Raw genomic sequence first — 16248 nt, 5'->3', positions numbered from 1 at the left:
AAGACGCATTCTGTCTCCTGGAGACGAATATACTTTGGTGCGAAACGTGCAAATCAATCCCAAAACAACAGCAAAGGACCTTGTGAAGATGCTGGAGGAAACGGGTACAAAAGTATCTATACCCACAGTAAAACGAGTCCTATATTGACATAACCTGAAAGGCTGCTCAGCAAGGAAGAAGCCACTGCTCAAACTGCCATAAAAAAGCCAGACTACGGTTTGCCACTGCACATGGGGACAAAGGTAATTTCTATTTGCTTATTTGAGCTGTTCTTGCCATAATATGGACGTGTCGTATACCAAATAGGGCTATCTTCTGTATACCTTGTCACAACACAACTGATTGTCTCAAATGCATTAAGAAGGAAAGAAATTCCACAAATGATTGGCACAGAATGCCAAGCGTGTGCAAATCTGTCATTAAGACGAAGGGTGGCTATTTGAAGAATCTCAAATATAAAATATATTTTGATTTGTTTAACACTTTTTTTGGTTACTACATGATTCTATATGTGTTATTTCATAATTTTTATGTCTTCACTATTATTCTACAATGTAGAAAATAGTAAACATACAGAAAAACCCTTGAATGAGTAGGTGTTCTTAAACTTTTGACTGGTAGTGTATGTATAAAAGATAATGGATATTTTTTAATAACATCATCTTTGATAACTGACAATCACCAAAATAAAAGCTTGACTCCGGGAGAATTGAAAATTCCAAAAACAATGAATTTAGGACTATAGATTTTGAGCAAAAGAACACAGTATTAGCTATGCCAAAATAAAATAGAATTGCAGGAAATTAGCTTTAAAACTGCAAAATTCTCTCAACTACATGCTAAAATGTGTAGAATTGCTGGAAATTTGCTATAAAACTGCAAACTTTTCTCTCAGATCCATAAAGAAATTTCTGAAATTGCATGAAGTTGGCTTAAAAATGCAAAAACGTCTCTACACCGCCAATATGGGGGCCTCTAAAGTGTTCTCTGAAATTCAGCCACGTCGAAGGGCAGACCGTGCCCCCCTGCCACGTCCACCACCTAAACCCAAGCCCCTTTTTGTAAGGATGCATTTTAAGAAGTGTGGAACAGTTTCTTAATTTATTTGAATGGTTCGTTCATTTTAGGGTATTAACTCTCTCTGTCAGTCTGTGTCTCTATCTGTGGTTTTAGAAAGACTGAATTTCAAGTACTCCTCATATCAAGCAATTGACCCATACTGTAGGGTCTCTCCACTCCAGCTCTAACCTGCTCCAGGTGCCATAGTAAGGACTGAGGAGACAGTACGGGATGTGCACGCAGCCTTACAATCGGGGTCAAATTAATTTCCTTCCCAGTCAATCCCAAAGTGTAATTGTAAAATGTAAACTCAATTGCGAAATTCCCTTAAATGTCCAGTTCAACTGTTGAACCAGAATGACCTGAAAAGATAATTTTTTTAGACGCCCTCTGTGTCTTTTGCATCTGTTGTAGTAACTATCCTCCATCAACATCAGGGATACGTCCCAAATGGCACCATATTCATTATATAGTGCACCCTAGTTTTAACCAGAGCCCTAAAGTTCCTGGTCAAAAGTAGTACACTATATGGGCTCAAACCGCAAATATAAATTCGGGGAGAGGAGCTGGAGTGGTATGGATTGGAATGGAATGCATGCACTGACCACTGCACCTATCTGTCTGTGTTAGGCCCTCTGAGAGCATTGGTCAGGCCACCCCGTCACCCTATTCCCTCTTTCCTATAGCCATTCATCATAGTCTACTTTCTCTCTTCTTTTTTTTTCTCTCTCTCTTCTCATTTTCTCTCTCATTTCTTCCTCTTGCTCCCTGTCAGCCTCCCTTGTCTTCTGCTCACTCTGCTCTCACCGTTCTGTCTATTTTCTCTTTCTCACTTTCTCTCCCTCATATTGTTTTTATTCTCTTTCTCACTCTCTCCCTCTCATATTGGTTCATATTCTCGCTCTTTCTCTTCATTTTTTCCCCCCCTTTCCCCCTCGCTGACTGGCTCATTCAATCATGACTCCCAATGGCTCTTGTTGGCCTGTGACCTCCAGGGGAGGGGACTTTAACTCCTAGATGAAGTGCACTTCCCATCCTCCCAAGGCTGTGTCAATGCAACGCTGTGCGATACTGCCTCTAGTATCTCACTGCTTTGTCAAGTTGTCTGTTTACACGTCCCTAGCATTTCACTGCTTTGTCAAGCTTTTTACAGTAGGGAACCATCTACTGTATATTTTGAATCCAGTGCATAAGCTCTAGTCTGTGCATAGGAAAGAAAGGTGTAGTTGTGCTGCAGAAGCATCCAGGGTGACAGAGCATCAACACTCAGCTCAGCCACCAGCTAGCTACAAGGGCTTCTGCCAGCGGCTCAGCACTACCTATCCGCATATTTCACAGCTTAAATGGTCCGCTGGCCTGACAGACAAATAATGAGTATATGGATGCGGGGGCTGGACGTGGATAGGGAGGTATTGAAGTGGGGAGGGTGAAAATCTTGTCTATAAAAAAAGTGAGGAGATGTTATGAAGGGGAGGTGAGGGTTGGGTACAGGCGAGGTGGGAAGGGGAGCGTGGTGGCGGCTGTCATCGTCCCCAGCGTGTCAGCAGGTGCTGGGCGGTCGGTCACTCGTCCTTGCCTTGATGGACTCTGGGAGGTAGCGAGCGGCCATTTACTGGCCCAGCCTGCCAGGCTGGGGGATTTCATGTCCCCGCGCTCGGCTGATTTATGACTACACCTGAAGGAAAGCGGAGGGAGGGAGGGAGAGGGGTGTGTGTGTGTGTGTGTGTGTGTGTGTGTGTGTGTGTGTGTGTGTATGTTAGAATGAGAACACATGAGAAAAGTTTATGAAACTGAGAGGGAGCGTGTGTGTGTTAATAAGAGAAAGCAGAGTGTGTGTGTGCCTGCACCATATTTTTCGCTCCCATTATAACCTGCTCTCTCTCCTGACCCGCCACTCCAGCAGCCCTCTGAAAGGCAATCTCACATAAAACCATCAAATAAAAAATTCATATTGATACTCTGTCTGTGTCTGTCTCTCTCCCCATCTATCCACCTCCAAGTCCTCCACATCAGCACCCTGGTGATGTACTGCCCACTGTCTAATATTAAAGTCTAGAACACAATAAAAGACCGTCTAATCCTCTTCACCTCCATCTCTTCTAAGCAGACCTCCTGCTTTTAGCACTTCACTGTGTACTGAAAGCGTTTCAATCATTGCGGTGCTCTAAAAATCCAAACCTCTATCCTAAGATTTTTATTTTGCTGTAAGAATACACATTTGGATGTCTTTCTTGTGGGAAGAAAGTCGTTTCCCTTTATTCCCGGAAACTCACTGATAGAGATTTGGATTGAATAGTGGTGTAGTGTATTCTACTGGTTTGCACATGTGGTAGTGGTACGTTTGTGTAGAGCAGTCTGTATTGGTGTGTCTCTGTCCATGGTCCTGTTCCGTTAGCCTGGTCGAGTGTGCAGTAAATATTGTCATTTGTGTGCATGTTTGTTTGCGTTTGCGCATTTTGGCGGCAGGTAGCCTAGTGGTTAGAGCGTTGGACTAGTAACCGAAAGGTTGCACGATCGAATCCCCGAGCTGACAAGGTAAAAATCTGTCGTTTTGCCACTGAACAAGGCAGTTAACCCACTGTTCCTAGGCTGTCATTGAAAATAAGAATTTGTTCTTAAATGACTTGCCTAGTTAAAAAAATATAAAATGAAAAAAATTGTTTCTGTGTTTGATAGACCCAGAGCTGCCAAAGACCAATTCTGTCTGTGTGTCAGAGAGGATCCCTGCGGTGTCGTCAAGTCTCTCTCTGCTGTGGAGCCACCTGGGAACAGCTTTGAAAAGCAGCAAACATGAAAGTTCAAATCAAACTTCATTTGTCACATACACCAAATACAACAACTGTAGACCTTACCGTGAAATGCTTACTTACAAGCCCTTAACCAACAGTGCAGTTCAAGAAGAGTTAAGAAAATATTACCAAATAAACTAAAATAATTAAAAGTAACACAATAACGAGGCTATATACAGGGGTTACCGGTACCGAGTCAGTGTGCAGGGGTACAGGTTAGTTGAGGTAATTTGTACATGTAGGTAGGGGTGAAGTGGCTATGCATAGATAATAAACAGCGAGTAGCAGCGGTGTACAATACAAATGGGGGGGGTCAATGTAATAGTTCGGTGGCCATTTGATTAATTGTTCTGCAGTCTTATGGCTTGGGGGTAGAAGCTGTTAAGGAGCATTTTGGTCCTAGACTTGGTGCTCCGGTACCGCTTGCCGTACGGTAGCAGAGAAAACAATCAATGACTTGGCTGACTGGAGTCTCTGACAATTTTATGGGCTTTCCTCTGACACCACCTATTATATAGGTCCTGGATTGCAGGAAGCTTGTCCCCAGTGATGTACTGGGCCGTACGCACTACCCTCTGTAGCGCCTTACGGTCAGATGCCGAGCAGTTGCCATACCAGGCGGTGATGCAACCGGTCAGGATGCTCTCGATGGTGCAGCTGTAGAACGTTTTGAGGATCTGGGGATCCATGCCAAATCTTTTCAGTCTCCTGAGGGGGAAAAGGTTTTGTCGTGCCCTCTTCACGACAGTCTTGGTGTGTTTGGACCATGATTGTTTGTTGGTGATGTGGACACCAAGGATCTTGAAACTCTGTACCCGCTCCATTACATCCCCGTCCATGATAATGTTCGGCCCTCATTTTCCTATAGTCCACGATCAGCTCCTTTGTCTTGCTCTCACTGAGGGAGAGGTTGTTGTCCTGGCACTACACTGCCAGGTCTCTGACCTCCTCCCTATAGGCTGTCTCATTATTGTCGGTGATCAGGCCTACCACTGTTGTGTTGTCAGCAAACTTAATGATGGTTTTGGAGTCATGTTTGGCCACGCAGTCGTGGGTGAACAAGGGAGTACAGGAGGGGACTAAGTACACACCCCTGAGGGGCCCCAGTGTTGAGGATCAGCGTGGCAGATGTCTTGTTGCCTACCCTTACCACCTGGGGGAGCCCGTCAAGAAGTCCACTTACATTTGAGTCATTTAGCAGATGCTATTATCCAGAGCGACTTACAGGAGCAATTAGGGTTAAGTGCCTTGCTCTAGGGCACATCAACAGATTTATCACCTAGTAGGCTCGGGGATTCAACAAGCAACCTTTCAGTTACTGGCCCAATGCTCTTAACCACTAGGCCGCGTTGCCGCCTTCAGAGAAGAATTCTCCTCTCCAACAAAAAGGAGGTGATGGCTTGGATCTTGAAAAGTGGCTTCTTTTTGGAGACATTTGTCAGAATGCTGCTAGTTTCTTCTGTCTTCTGTGGGGTTTTTTTCCTCAGAAAGGTTGTTTTGATTTAGCCTACAGGAAATTACAGTTAGATAGAGAGGTGATGGAATCCCGGTAAAAGGTGGCGTTACCTAAGTGCTATGTGACTCGTTGCTCAATCAAAATAAAGAGCAAGCCATTTAGGGTGAATTACAATGTGGTGCTTCACGGAGAGAGCCCCTGACCTGAGCTTTCCTGTCATTGGAACAATAAAAAAACAATCAAATTGTCAGTAGACCAATCACAAGCCATCACCTTGTCAGTGGATCAATCAAAAAACACCCTTTCATTGGACCATTTACACCTATGCCACTGCCAATGCTCCTGTAAGGCTGTAAATAATGTTCTTCTTTGTGGTTGCAGACCTTTTTTTCTCCTGTAAATATGCCCATAGAAATGTATACATTGAGCTTTTTCCATTATGGATGGTACTGTAGATGTGAATTGCAAACTTGTTGGACTTCTTTGCCTGTTGCCTTAAGGTATGAAGGAAGTTGGTTTTACCGGACAGAAATGAACTTCTTTTCATGAACCTCAGCCTTCATGCTCTCTTCCTATTAAGTTACTCCTCCTCTCATTCCCCCATCACTCAACCCCCATCAGCGTTTGGCTGGACTGTTTGCCTCCCACTTTCTATCAACAGCAGGCCAGTCCTGCGCTTGCTGTTTTAGGAGAGATAATGATTCTCTTTTACCGGGAATAGGATTGCATTTTCTATTTCTCTTCCCTCCCTCCCACCCGTCCTCTCCATCCCCCCTCACCCTCTCGTCTGTTCAGGCGGCCGGGGCTCCCTGCACGGAAGCGCCGTGCTATCACTCCACCGCAGAAAAAGCGAGGGATGAAAGACAAATCAAAACACCTTATTTCCCTCAGTCCCTCACGCTGTCGAGATTGAATTTGAGTTTTCTCATCTTTTCTCTCCCTCCCTTGGCCCAACCATCCACTCTGAAATACTTCTGAAACCAGCCACATTCACAACTTCTGGGATTGGGTATCGTGTGGGCATTAGGATTAAAACAGAGAGGAGCACAATGCAACGCAAGACCTCAAGCCCCACTGCATAATGATCTACTTGGTCTGCCACACATTTTTAGCGATGAGACTGAGGGGTAGTTCACTGACGTTAACATTGTTCTTTACCTAAATTGTTATGGCAATAGTTCTAGTTGTGTCGTCAATTATTGTATCAATGACTCTCCTCCCTTATTTTCCATAGCCAGAGTGGAACATTTATATGACAGGATAATCACTGACACTAATTTGAATGCTAAAGAACATTCCATTGAATTGTAGAACTTTGAAAGGAATCTCTCTTTAAAGAGCCACTGAACACACCGATTGGCACTTGTGTGTTTTTGTTGCTCATTAGAGAAACAACATTTCAGTCTTGGAGGTATGTTTCCTGACCGATTCCGCATTTGGTTAATGATGTTTGTCCCCAATGAGACACTGTAGACGCCGAAGCCTATTTCACTTTTTCAAAATACCCAGAATGAATCTAAGATAACTTAAGAAATCTGTAATTCATTTTGAGTTTTTTTTTCCCGAGGATGTTTTAGTTGCGCAATTTTATATCCAACTAAGGTGTTTGGTGCAGCATTTCTCAAGTTAAAAAAAATGTGTGACGTGTTGTCTTACATTAACAAAGTCGGAGCTGCTGGGCTGGTCTGTCTCACTGTCTATGCTACCGCAGCTGTTCACCCCGTGTTAGTGGGCAATTGGACATCATCAAATCAAAACCCAACTGTCATTTACCCGTTGTGACGTACGGATGTTCCAACCTCCATTTTAGACAAGACTAATTTTATGATCAAAATTATCCTATTTACACTTTGTAGTCAATTTTGACAGTAGAATAACTGCTTCTGACTTATATTGATGCCACATGGGCTATTTTCAAAGGGATTTGTTGCTTTTTAAAGGCAGTCGCTGTTTAAATCTGGTATGGGGAGTTGAGACCTGGCCAGGATACTCATCTCGATTTCAATGGCTTTAATAGCCACTGACCTGTGTGGAGCGGGGGAAAAAAGCAGTTGGTTAAAGCCTTTGTGAATTGACTGTGGGCTAACACAAAAGGCCAAACACAAAAACAGCTGTGCTATTACTGGCTCTATCCAGGGACGAGCTGACCAGTTAGCACCCTGCCACCCTGGTCTGGCAACCTTCAGCTGGCTACTGAGGCATAAAGAGGCGTCGCTGATGTCCTACCAGACGTTTCCCTCAGATCATCTGCGGGCGGCTAATTAGTTAGTTAGTCTAAATGACCACAGATCAGACAGGCTTCTGTTTCTGCCTTGGTGATCACACAGCCCTAACTCACCACTGGATTTCATCCTCCCTTTCCTTCAGCCAGGTTTTTATGAACGCTGTAGACGCACCGGTCATAGGATTGGATCCGATCTCATGGCTGCTAACCGATTCATGAGCCAAGAGGCGAGACGGCTCCGTGATCTCAAATCAAAAGTGACGGGTGCACGAGCCAGCCTAAATGGGCAAATCTACCAACCTGTAATATCCAAACAGGCATTTAGCGCTCAGACCTTCGGGTGGAATAGAATAGATGGTGGGGAGGTGCAGGAAGCAAGGGGTATCATTGGACGAAGGAAGGACACCTGGCTGTAGTTTGGCTAGGCTACCTGAGACAAATGATTCCCACCCTCCCCCCAACTAACCCCCTCCCAAACTCCTCTCACCCCCCCCCCCTTTTCATTTTCAATTATGGGGCGGAATATGAGTCTTTAATAGGGTAATAATTGTGCTAGCATATTTGCTGTCACCCACCATAAGCCAAGATTAATTAGGCCATTTAGTTTAGCTTAAGAAAGCGTCCGCTGTGAGGAATGGTGCATGGGACCAAGGCAGAGTGCTAGATTCAGCACAATCTTCTCCCTATCATACGTCATCACAGCTCGCTCCCTCTCCTCGGGTTCGTCATGATTTCGGCACACCTGCTTCACTTTTCTAGTCTCTCAGCTGTTCTTGTCTGAAGTTTCAGAGTGACCGTGCTCTTAGACTGCCGCGTATGTGTGTTTCCTGTTCCACTCACCTCTTGACTACTAGGAAAGTTATTTTAAAGGCCTGTGTCTGTGCAAGGTTCTGCGTACTTGTATATTTTATACTGTACTCTTGGAGAACTGGCTACTCGGGTGAATGGTGCTTGTTTAATAAAGTTAGATCAAAGCTGAATCAATGTCTGCAAGATCACATAAGGATAGTTTTCTACGCAACAGAATGCCAAAAAACGCACCTCAGTCAATTGTGAATGACAATCCTTCAAGTTTTACCGGTGAAACGTCCATGCAGCATCTGCAGCCATTTGATCTCAATCCGTTTCATGGGGATGTGCATCGTAAACATTCTTGAGATACAGGGTTGTTTCATTGTAGCCTACAGTGTTGTTTTGACTGATGTACAGTGAGCGAATTTTAGAGTAGGCGTTAACCGTAGCATAGACTACCTGTGTATTTTACCTAGGTGCGCGCGATGTTGAGTTTTGGCCAATTGTGAGAAAAATGCAGTGGTGTTTTTGTCTTACGATAACGTTATACTTTGCTATTATATTTGGTTCTGTTATGTGGACTACTATCATTATGTGATCTTGCACACATTGATTTAGCTTTGATCTTAACTTTATTAAACAAGCACCATTCGACTCAGTAACTTGTTCTCTAAACGTAAAGTAGAGAATATACACAAGCGCAGAGGTCCGCCGAACTAACGATTGCGAAAAAGTCAGATACGGAGCAATTTTAAAATAAAAATTCTCATTGACTAAATGGATCATATCAAATCTTCTATGATATTTTCTAGTTGTTGAAGTTCTAGTCCAAGTGGTTCCATGGAAGGACAACTGTTCTACATTTGTGGTACACAGAATTTCCCCCTTAGGTTACATAGATGCCCCAAGACTGACAACTAGCACATTGGACTGGGGAAAACTTGTTGGACTGGGGGAAAACAAACTAGGTTACAGAAGAAAAATAATCCCATAAGAGAATGTAATTATTAACAAGGAGCATTGTTTTCTAGACCAGAGACAAACTAACCACTCCCTTGGGTGTTCATATCTGGGCTATGTTCAAGATCAACACTACATAATTTAAGACTGGAATTGGAAGGTTGTTTCCAAATTTTACTGATGTAAACTTTGTGGTAATATTTTGGTAATATATAATAAAATAAATCAGCAAATTTGGTAACAACCTTATATCAAATGCTACGTCAATTCATTTAAAAGGTTCTGAAAACATTGTTTTTCTTAGTTTTTGAATGTCCTCAGAGTAATAAATAATGGCTGCTGATAGTAGATCATGTTCCTCTTGAGATATTTAGTGCTCACAGGTCACCCTTCCGTTTAAAGATTTCAGTATGATCTCAGTAAAGATCTGTGTATAGATTCCAGGTCTTTCCTTGATGACATATTGCCAAAAGCTGCATTCACCTGCAGAGAACCATCTCGCACAAATACCAAGTGCATGAACCCAATTCTGCTCAGCTAGAAATCCATTGGCTTTGCTGTACTGTACAACTGTCTGTGTACTGTAGTGCATTTTCTACTGGAGGATAAATGGCTGTGTGTGTCACGCCCAACTAAAAGGCCTGTCCATGTCAATAGCTGTATATCTCCCGGCAGGCAGCTGGAAATGAAGTCTAATCGGACGGATATTAAAGTCACAATAGACTGCTCCCGACTATTACGACCTGTCAGCACCGGGCCCCCTCTCTCTCCTCTCTCGTCCAGATTAGTTTCCACCTCTGAATATTTATACACTCACCGTAGGCTTAACCTGACTGTGTCATTTTCATCTCACCACTGTGGGTGGGTGGGTGGGTGTGTGTGTGTGCGTGCGTGCGTGCGTGCGTGAATATTTAGATTTTTATACACTTTCAGCAGCCCCTGCCCGCAGGGAAGAGACCCTGACATTGGTCCCCTCTATTATAGTTCTACTTGTTTGTGTGTGCACATGGGCCCGCGTGTTAGTTGTGGTGGAGACATCTACAGTAGGTCGAGTTTGACCGACTGTCCCTTCCTCTCGTGTTGTTCTCAGGTGGAGCCGGAGCTCGGCAGCCCCGGGCCCAGCAGAAGCTCTTCATCATGGACGTGGATGAAGAGGAGAACATGAGTGAGTCTGTCTGTCTGTCTCTTTGTCAAATTGTCTGTTTGGCTGTCCATTTGTTCCCTTACCTGATCCCCTGCCTAGACACACACACACACACACACGAAGGACACACACACACACAGTGCATATACAAAACTGCAGAACTCGATATTCCCACCACAAAAACTTTAATAAATGTCCTTGGATTCAACTTATATTTCTCTATGCACACCCTTAAAAAATCTCAACCTCCCTCACATATTCAAATTTAATTGGACTTTTTTTTGGAGGAATCTGAGCCCAGAGCTCCAGCAGCCATGCCTATGAATTGAGTGTCTGTCCCTAGATCCCCACCACTCTGAACAGACAGAAGAAAATGGGTGCCTTCCCTATCCCAGGATTAAATGGATGGTTACCATTGTAGTCACTCACCGGTTTCACACTGAAGACCTCTGACAATGTAACCTTAGATCCTTCATTACAATCGTCCCGTTTCCGTATTTAGAGTTCCCCTGATGAGCAGGTATGCAATGAAGTTCAATATCAATCCAACTCTTAGGGACATTTTTTTTCCAGAACGCCAGCAACTGACTCAAGGCAGAGGGGAACATTTCATGGAGTTCTGATACTGGAACTGTTGTTGCATTATTTATCTCCAGACTTGTGAGACACTTTCAAGATAGCTACTGTACACAAATATTGCTCTGAGCAATGGAAATGTGTAATTTACTTGAACACTAGGAGCAGTCCATCTATTTTCGTATACTCAGTCTTTGCTCACTTTCATACCAGCTGCATGCCAGTTTGAAAAACAGTGTTCCAAACATACCTACTGATATTCTCACTAACGTTCAAGATACTGTACATTGAGAGAGGCATAAGCCTAAAAAGATTATGAAAGCACTCCACTGAAATTGACGAGACGTTTAAGTCTTCTGTAGCTATACTGCAATAAAGGTCATTAAATATTAATTGACTCATCAAGTCAGCAATTTCATGTAATCCCATGACCACTCATTTTAGCACTACCAATCTCACTATGAACAATTCTTTGAACAATTCTGGGAAATTAATCCATCCATCAAAATAGATGAGAATGTCTTCTCTCCATGCTATATTTCGTGTGACCATTTTCACAACCCGCTCCTATCAGATTCCCTTCTTTTTAGAAAATGGCAAAAGACACTTCTTCATTTTACAGTATTCATGCTTTTGGTCATTCTCCTTTGTACTTATTTCCACAACCATCCCTCACACACCCTTGTTAAGATTCCTTCCTGCCTGGCTTGTGCATGGTTACCCCGGAGTCCATTATTCTGTACTCAATGTGTCAATGATACTCCCCACTTCAAGACCTCCTCCCACTCAAACACATCCATGTTACACTAATATACAGTTGAAGTCGGAAGTTTACATACACTTAGGTTGGAGTCATTAAAACTCATTTTTCAACCACTCCACAAATTTCTTGTTTACAAACTATAGTTTTGGCAAGTCAGTTAGGACATCTACTTTGTGCGTGACACAAGTAATTTTTCCAATAATGGTTTACAGACAGATTATTTCACTCATAATTCACTGTATCACAATTCCAGTGGGTCAGAAGTTTACATACACTAAGTTGAGTGTGCCTTTAAACAGCTAGGAAAATTCCAGAAAATTATGTCATGGTTTTAGAAGCTTCTGATAGGCTAATTGACATCATTTGAGTCAATTGGAGGTGTACCTGTGGATGTATTTCAAGGCCTACCTTCAAACTCAGTGCCTCTTCGCTTGACATCATGGGAAAATCAAAAGAAATCAGCCAAGACCTCAGAAAAAAATTGTAGACCTCCACAAGTCTGATTCATCCTTGGGAGCAATTTCCAAACGCCTGAAGGTACCACGTTCATCTGTACAAACAATAGTACGCAAGTATAAACACCATGGGACCATGCAGCCTGGGACCATGCAGCCTTCATACCGCTCAGGAAGGAGATGCGTTCTGTCTCCAAGAGATGAACGTACTTTGGTGTGAAAAGTGCAAATCAATCCCAGAACAACAGCAAAGGACCTTGTGAAGATGCTGGAGGAAACAGGTAAAAAAGTATCTATATCCACAGTAAAACGAGTCCTATATCGACATAACCTGAAAGGCCGCTCAGCAAGGAAGAAGCCACTGCTCCAAAACCGCTATTTAAAAAAACAGACTATGGTTTGCAACTGCACATGTGGACAAAGATCGTACTTTTTGGAGAAATGTCCTCTGGTCTGATGAAACAAAAATAGTGGGCCAAAAAATTCACCCAAATTCACCCAACTTAAGTTAAACAATTTAAAGGCAATGTTACCAAATACTAATTGAGTGTATGTAAACATCTGACCCACTGGGAATGTGATGAAAGAAATAAAAGCTGAAATAAATCATTCTTTCTACTCTTTTTCTGACATTTCACATTCTTAAAATAAAGTGGTGATCCTAACTGACCTAAGACAAGGAGTTTTTACTAGGATTAAATGTCAGGAATTGTGAAAAACTGAGTTTAAATGTATTTGGCTAAGGTGTATGTAAACTTCCGACTTCAACTGTATATATTAACGCACATATGTGGACGTATTATATTTTCAGTGGCACACAAGTGCACATTATAAGGAGGATATATATTAGTCTATATATATATATATATATATATATATATAAGAGAATTGGGAAACACGTGAGAGCAGGATTCCTATGTTTTGTCTTGCTTCTGGGATGCATTTTAGAATGCAGAAACTTGACGAACATTGCTTCCTGTCAGAAGCTAAGGATTCTGTGTTGTTCAGAAGTCGTTGGAAACCCCATCAGAGCCTCCAAAGATCTCTGATCTCACAATTTCAGAAACCTTTAGCCTCTTATGTAGTTCATCTCGTTTGAAAATGTATTAATATAATATATTTTGGTTTCATATTTTTATTTTCTTAAGTAGAGCGCTGTGTTACCAAGAGGCAAGTAACAGATATCATAGAAATGAGGTTGTATAAAGATGACATGAGTGGATCTAAAAGCGTTCTGATACTGGCACCAAATCTCAGGTTGGACCCGTCCTTGTCAGACTTTGTTGGTCTTGCAGAATGTGTCCTTTTTCCTTGCTGGTTTTTTTCCCCCTCCTTTTCTTTCCTTTCTGCCTGCATCTTATGATACCCAAACTCCACCTCACACTCTTCCCTGCACCCTCCATCCTCCAACTAAACCCTTTCATTTGCACTGCCGGTTCTCTCTCCCCTGAGTACCGAAAGGAGTAACCTATCAAGCCTTTGCTGGAGGATGTTATAAATGAAAATTTTTGCCAACATTCCATCCACTTTGCCAACAGGAGCTGGTGATGTGTGTTCCGTACGATATTCTAGAGCTGCAATTCCACTATTATGAGAGCTAAAGCACTAGCTCAGCACTCTAGGATATAGCGCCAACCTATCATTAAAAGCAGAAAGAACAGGTCATAACATCTGCCCGTAAAGTAAAGATCAGTGTGTGCATATGCGTGTGTGCGTACCCCAACTCTTCCACATCTTTCCGCTTGACCCCTCCCTAAACTGACAAATATTAACCAAAACCCTCCCTGACAAAAAGGCCAGGAAACGCAAATAGCTCTCTCTTATGTAGAGGGAGGAACTCACTGTTTTTGTTGTTAAGCCGGCCTGATTTTTACAATATTTCCGCATCACTGATTTCCCCATTGATGTCATAATTGCATGTATTGTATAGATGAAATCCCTCGTGCCATATTATAAAATCCAAGAATGTACCGTCCTATCAACATTACAATTTATATTTATGACATATGCTTCAGGCTATTTTTCCTCAAACGTCATTTCTAAATGGATTTTCCTTTTAGATATATGTTTGATCCTTTGGGATAAATGTATTATCAGTTAAGCCTCCCTACCAAATACAAATAGCACACATCACCAGGTCCGTTCCAAAGAGTGATATAGGAATCTATAAATTTTACATTTACAAGATCCTGCAACGAAGGCGTTGTAAGTTACTCTTTCTGGGCACCGCAGGTTCGAGCAGCACCGACGTTAAGGAAAACCGTAACCTGGACAACGTCTCCTCCAAAGAGGGGGCAGCTGTAGGCGAGCAGCTCCCCAATGGCAGTGGCGGGGGCAGCAGGAAGCGCCCCCTAGAGGAGGGCAACAATGGCCACACGCTGTCCAAGTTCCGGGCCAAGAAGCGTAAGAAAACACCGGGCCCGGTTCTACCAAAGAATGCCCTTATGCAGCTGAATGAAATCAAGCCGGGGCTACAGTATAAGCTGCTGTCTCAAACAGGTCCGGTCCATGCTCCCGTGTTTGTCATGACCGTTGAGGTCAACGGACAACTGTTCGAGGGCTCAGGTCCGACTAAGAAGAAGGCCAAGCTGAATGCGGCAGAGAAGGCCCTGCGCTCGTTTGTCCAGTTCCCCAACGCCTCCGAGGCGCACCTGGCTATGGGCCGGACACTGACAGTCAACACGGACTTCACATCCGATCAGGCCGACTTCCCAGACATGCTCTTCAATGGGTTTGAGACGCCCGTACCACCCGAGGACTCCTTTTACCTGGGATCCAATGGCAGCGGCTCCTTAAACTCGCTGGGAGAGTATGCCCTGCCCTCCACGCCAGGTGCTAACCTTGCCCAGGCGCCGTTGCCCCCTCCCTCCTCCTTCACCTCAAACTCGAGCGGCAAGAATCCCGTCATGATCCTCAACGAGCTGAGGCCGGGCCTCAAGTACGACTTTGTGTCGGAGAGCGGTGAGAGCCACGCCAAGAACTTTGTCATGCAGGTGTCGGTGGACTCGCAGCAGTTTGAGGGCTCTGGACGAAACAAGAAGCTGGCCAAGGCCCGGGCCGCCCAGGCAGCCCTCTCAGCCCTCTTCAACATGCAGCTGGACCAGACACCCTCCCGACAGCCCATCCCCAGAGAGGGACTGCAGCTCCACCTACCCCAGGTAAGTGCCCAAACCTTGGTCCCTCTGAACAAGCCAACTCTGCCCCCAGTCAAGGCCCTTTTAAAACAGGACATAGAACATAGAATCTGCAGTCACTGACCATTTTTAATGGGAAAGAGTGTTTTATACTCTACATGGAAAGTTTTCAGGCACTGAGCAAAGGCATCAGAGCTTCCCCAGAAGCCAAAACACTTATGCAAGGCTTTCTCAAACACTGTTGTGATTTGGGATTTTAAATGGGAGTGCATTACACATTTAGGAATATCTGGATATGTTTTGGTCAAAGAAAGCAATCTGCTGAGAATTTGAGTGTTTGAGAATAGTTCTTATGTCATACTTTAAACTGGGAAAACGTTCAATAGGCTTATGTAGTTTTAAAGCTCTGAGGACACAGAGGTATTTTCACTACTGGAATTAACAATATCCCTCTTGTTGATGTCAGTTAGATATCCTTTTTGGATATTACAAATGACAACATCTGAAAGCCTTTTAATCGCAATGCCTTTGAGCTAATCTAAAGAATCCCAGTATCAGTCGCATGCCTTTACTACCTCATATCTTGAAATATTTTCTTTATGAAAGTCCCCACTGGAACGTTTAGTTCTCTTGCCAATCATCGCTGGATTTGACATTCATTGAAAATTAAGATGAAATGATCAGGCCCGACGGATGATAGAAGATGAGACAGGATATGAAAATGTGCAGTGCTTCAGTAGTGAAACGTTTGTGTATACATGTGAGACATCTATTTACACATCTCCTAATTGGCCACCCCTAATCGGCAGCTGAGATAACACCAGGCAATATCATACCTCTATCTTATTTAGCATTTCCTTTTTTTAGTTGTGTTGAAACAACCAATATTGACTGT

At 43.3% G+C, this 16248-nt stretch overlaps 1 protein-coding gene across 6 annotated transcripts in view; it reads left to right on the top strand.

Annotated features, from left to right (window-relative positions):
* adarb1b (adenosine deaminase RNA specific B1b) overlaps positions 1-16248 on the top strand; it is a 187878-nt gene that overhangs the window by 154761 nt on the left and 16869 nt on the right. For all 6 annotated transcript variants that reach the window (XM_045704425.1, XM_014164287.2, XM_045704426.1 and 3 more), the window contains 2 exons: positions 10372-10446; positions 14452-15377. In XM_045704425.1, coding sequence (XP_045560381.1) covers positions 10419-10446; positions 14452-15377 — 954 coding nt within the window. In that variant the 5' untranslated portion in view covers positions 10372-10418. The remainder of the gene's footprint in view (positions 1-10371; positions 10447-14451; positions 15378-16248) is intronic.

The sequence above is a fragment of the Salmo salar genome, chromosome ssa21 (assembly GCF_905237065.1).
Source record: "Salmo salar chromosome ssa21, Ssal_v3.1, whole genome shotgun sequence".
Lineage (NCBI taxonomy): Eukaryota > Metazoa > Chordata > Actinopteri > Salmoniformes > Salmonidae > Salmo > Salmo salar.
This window is presented reverse-complemented; position numbering and strand designations above follow the sequence as displayed.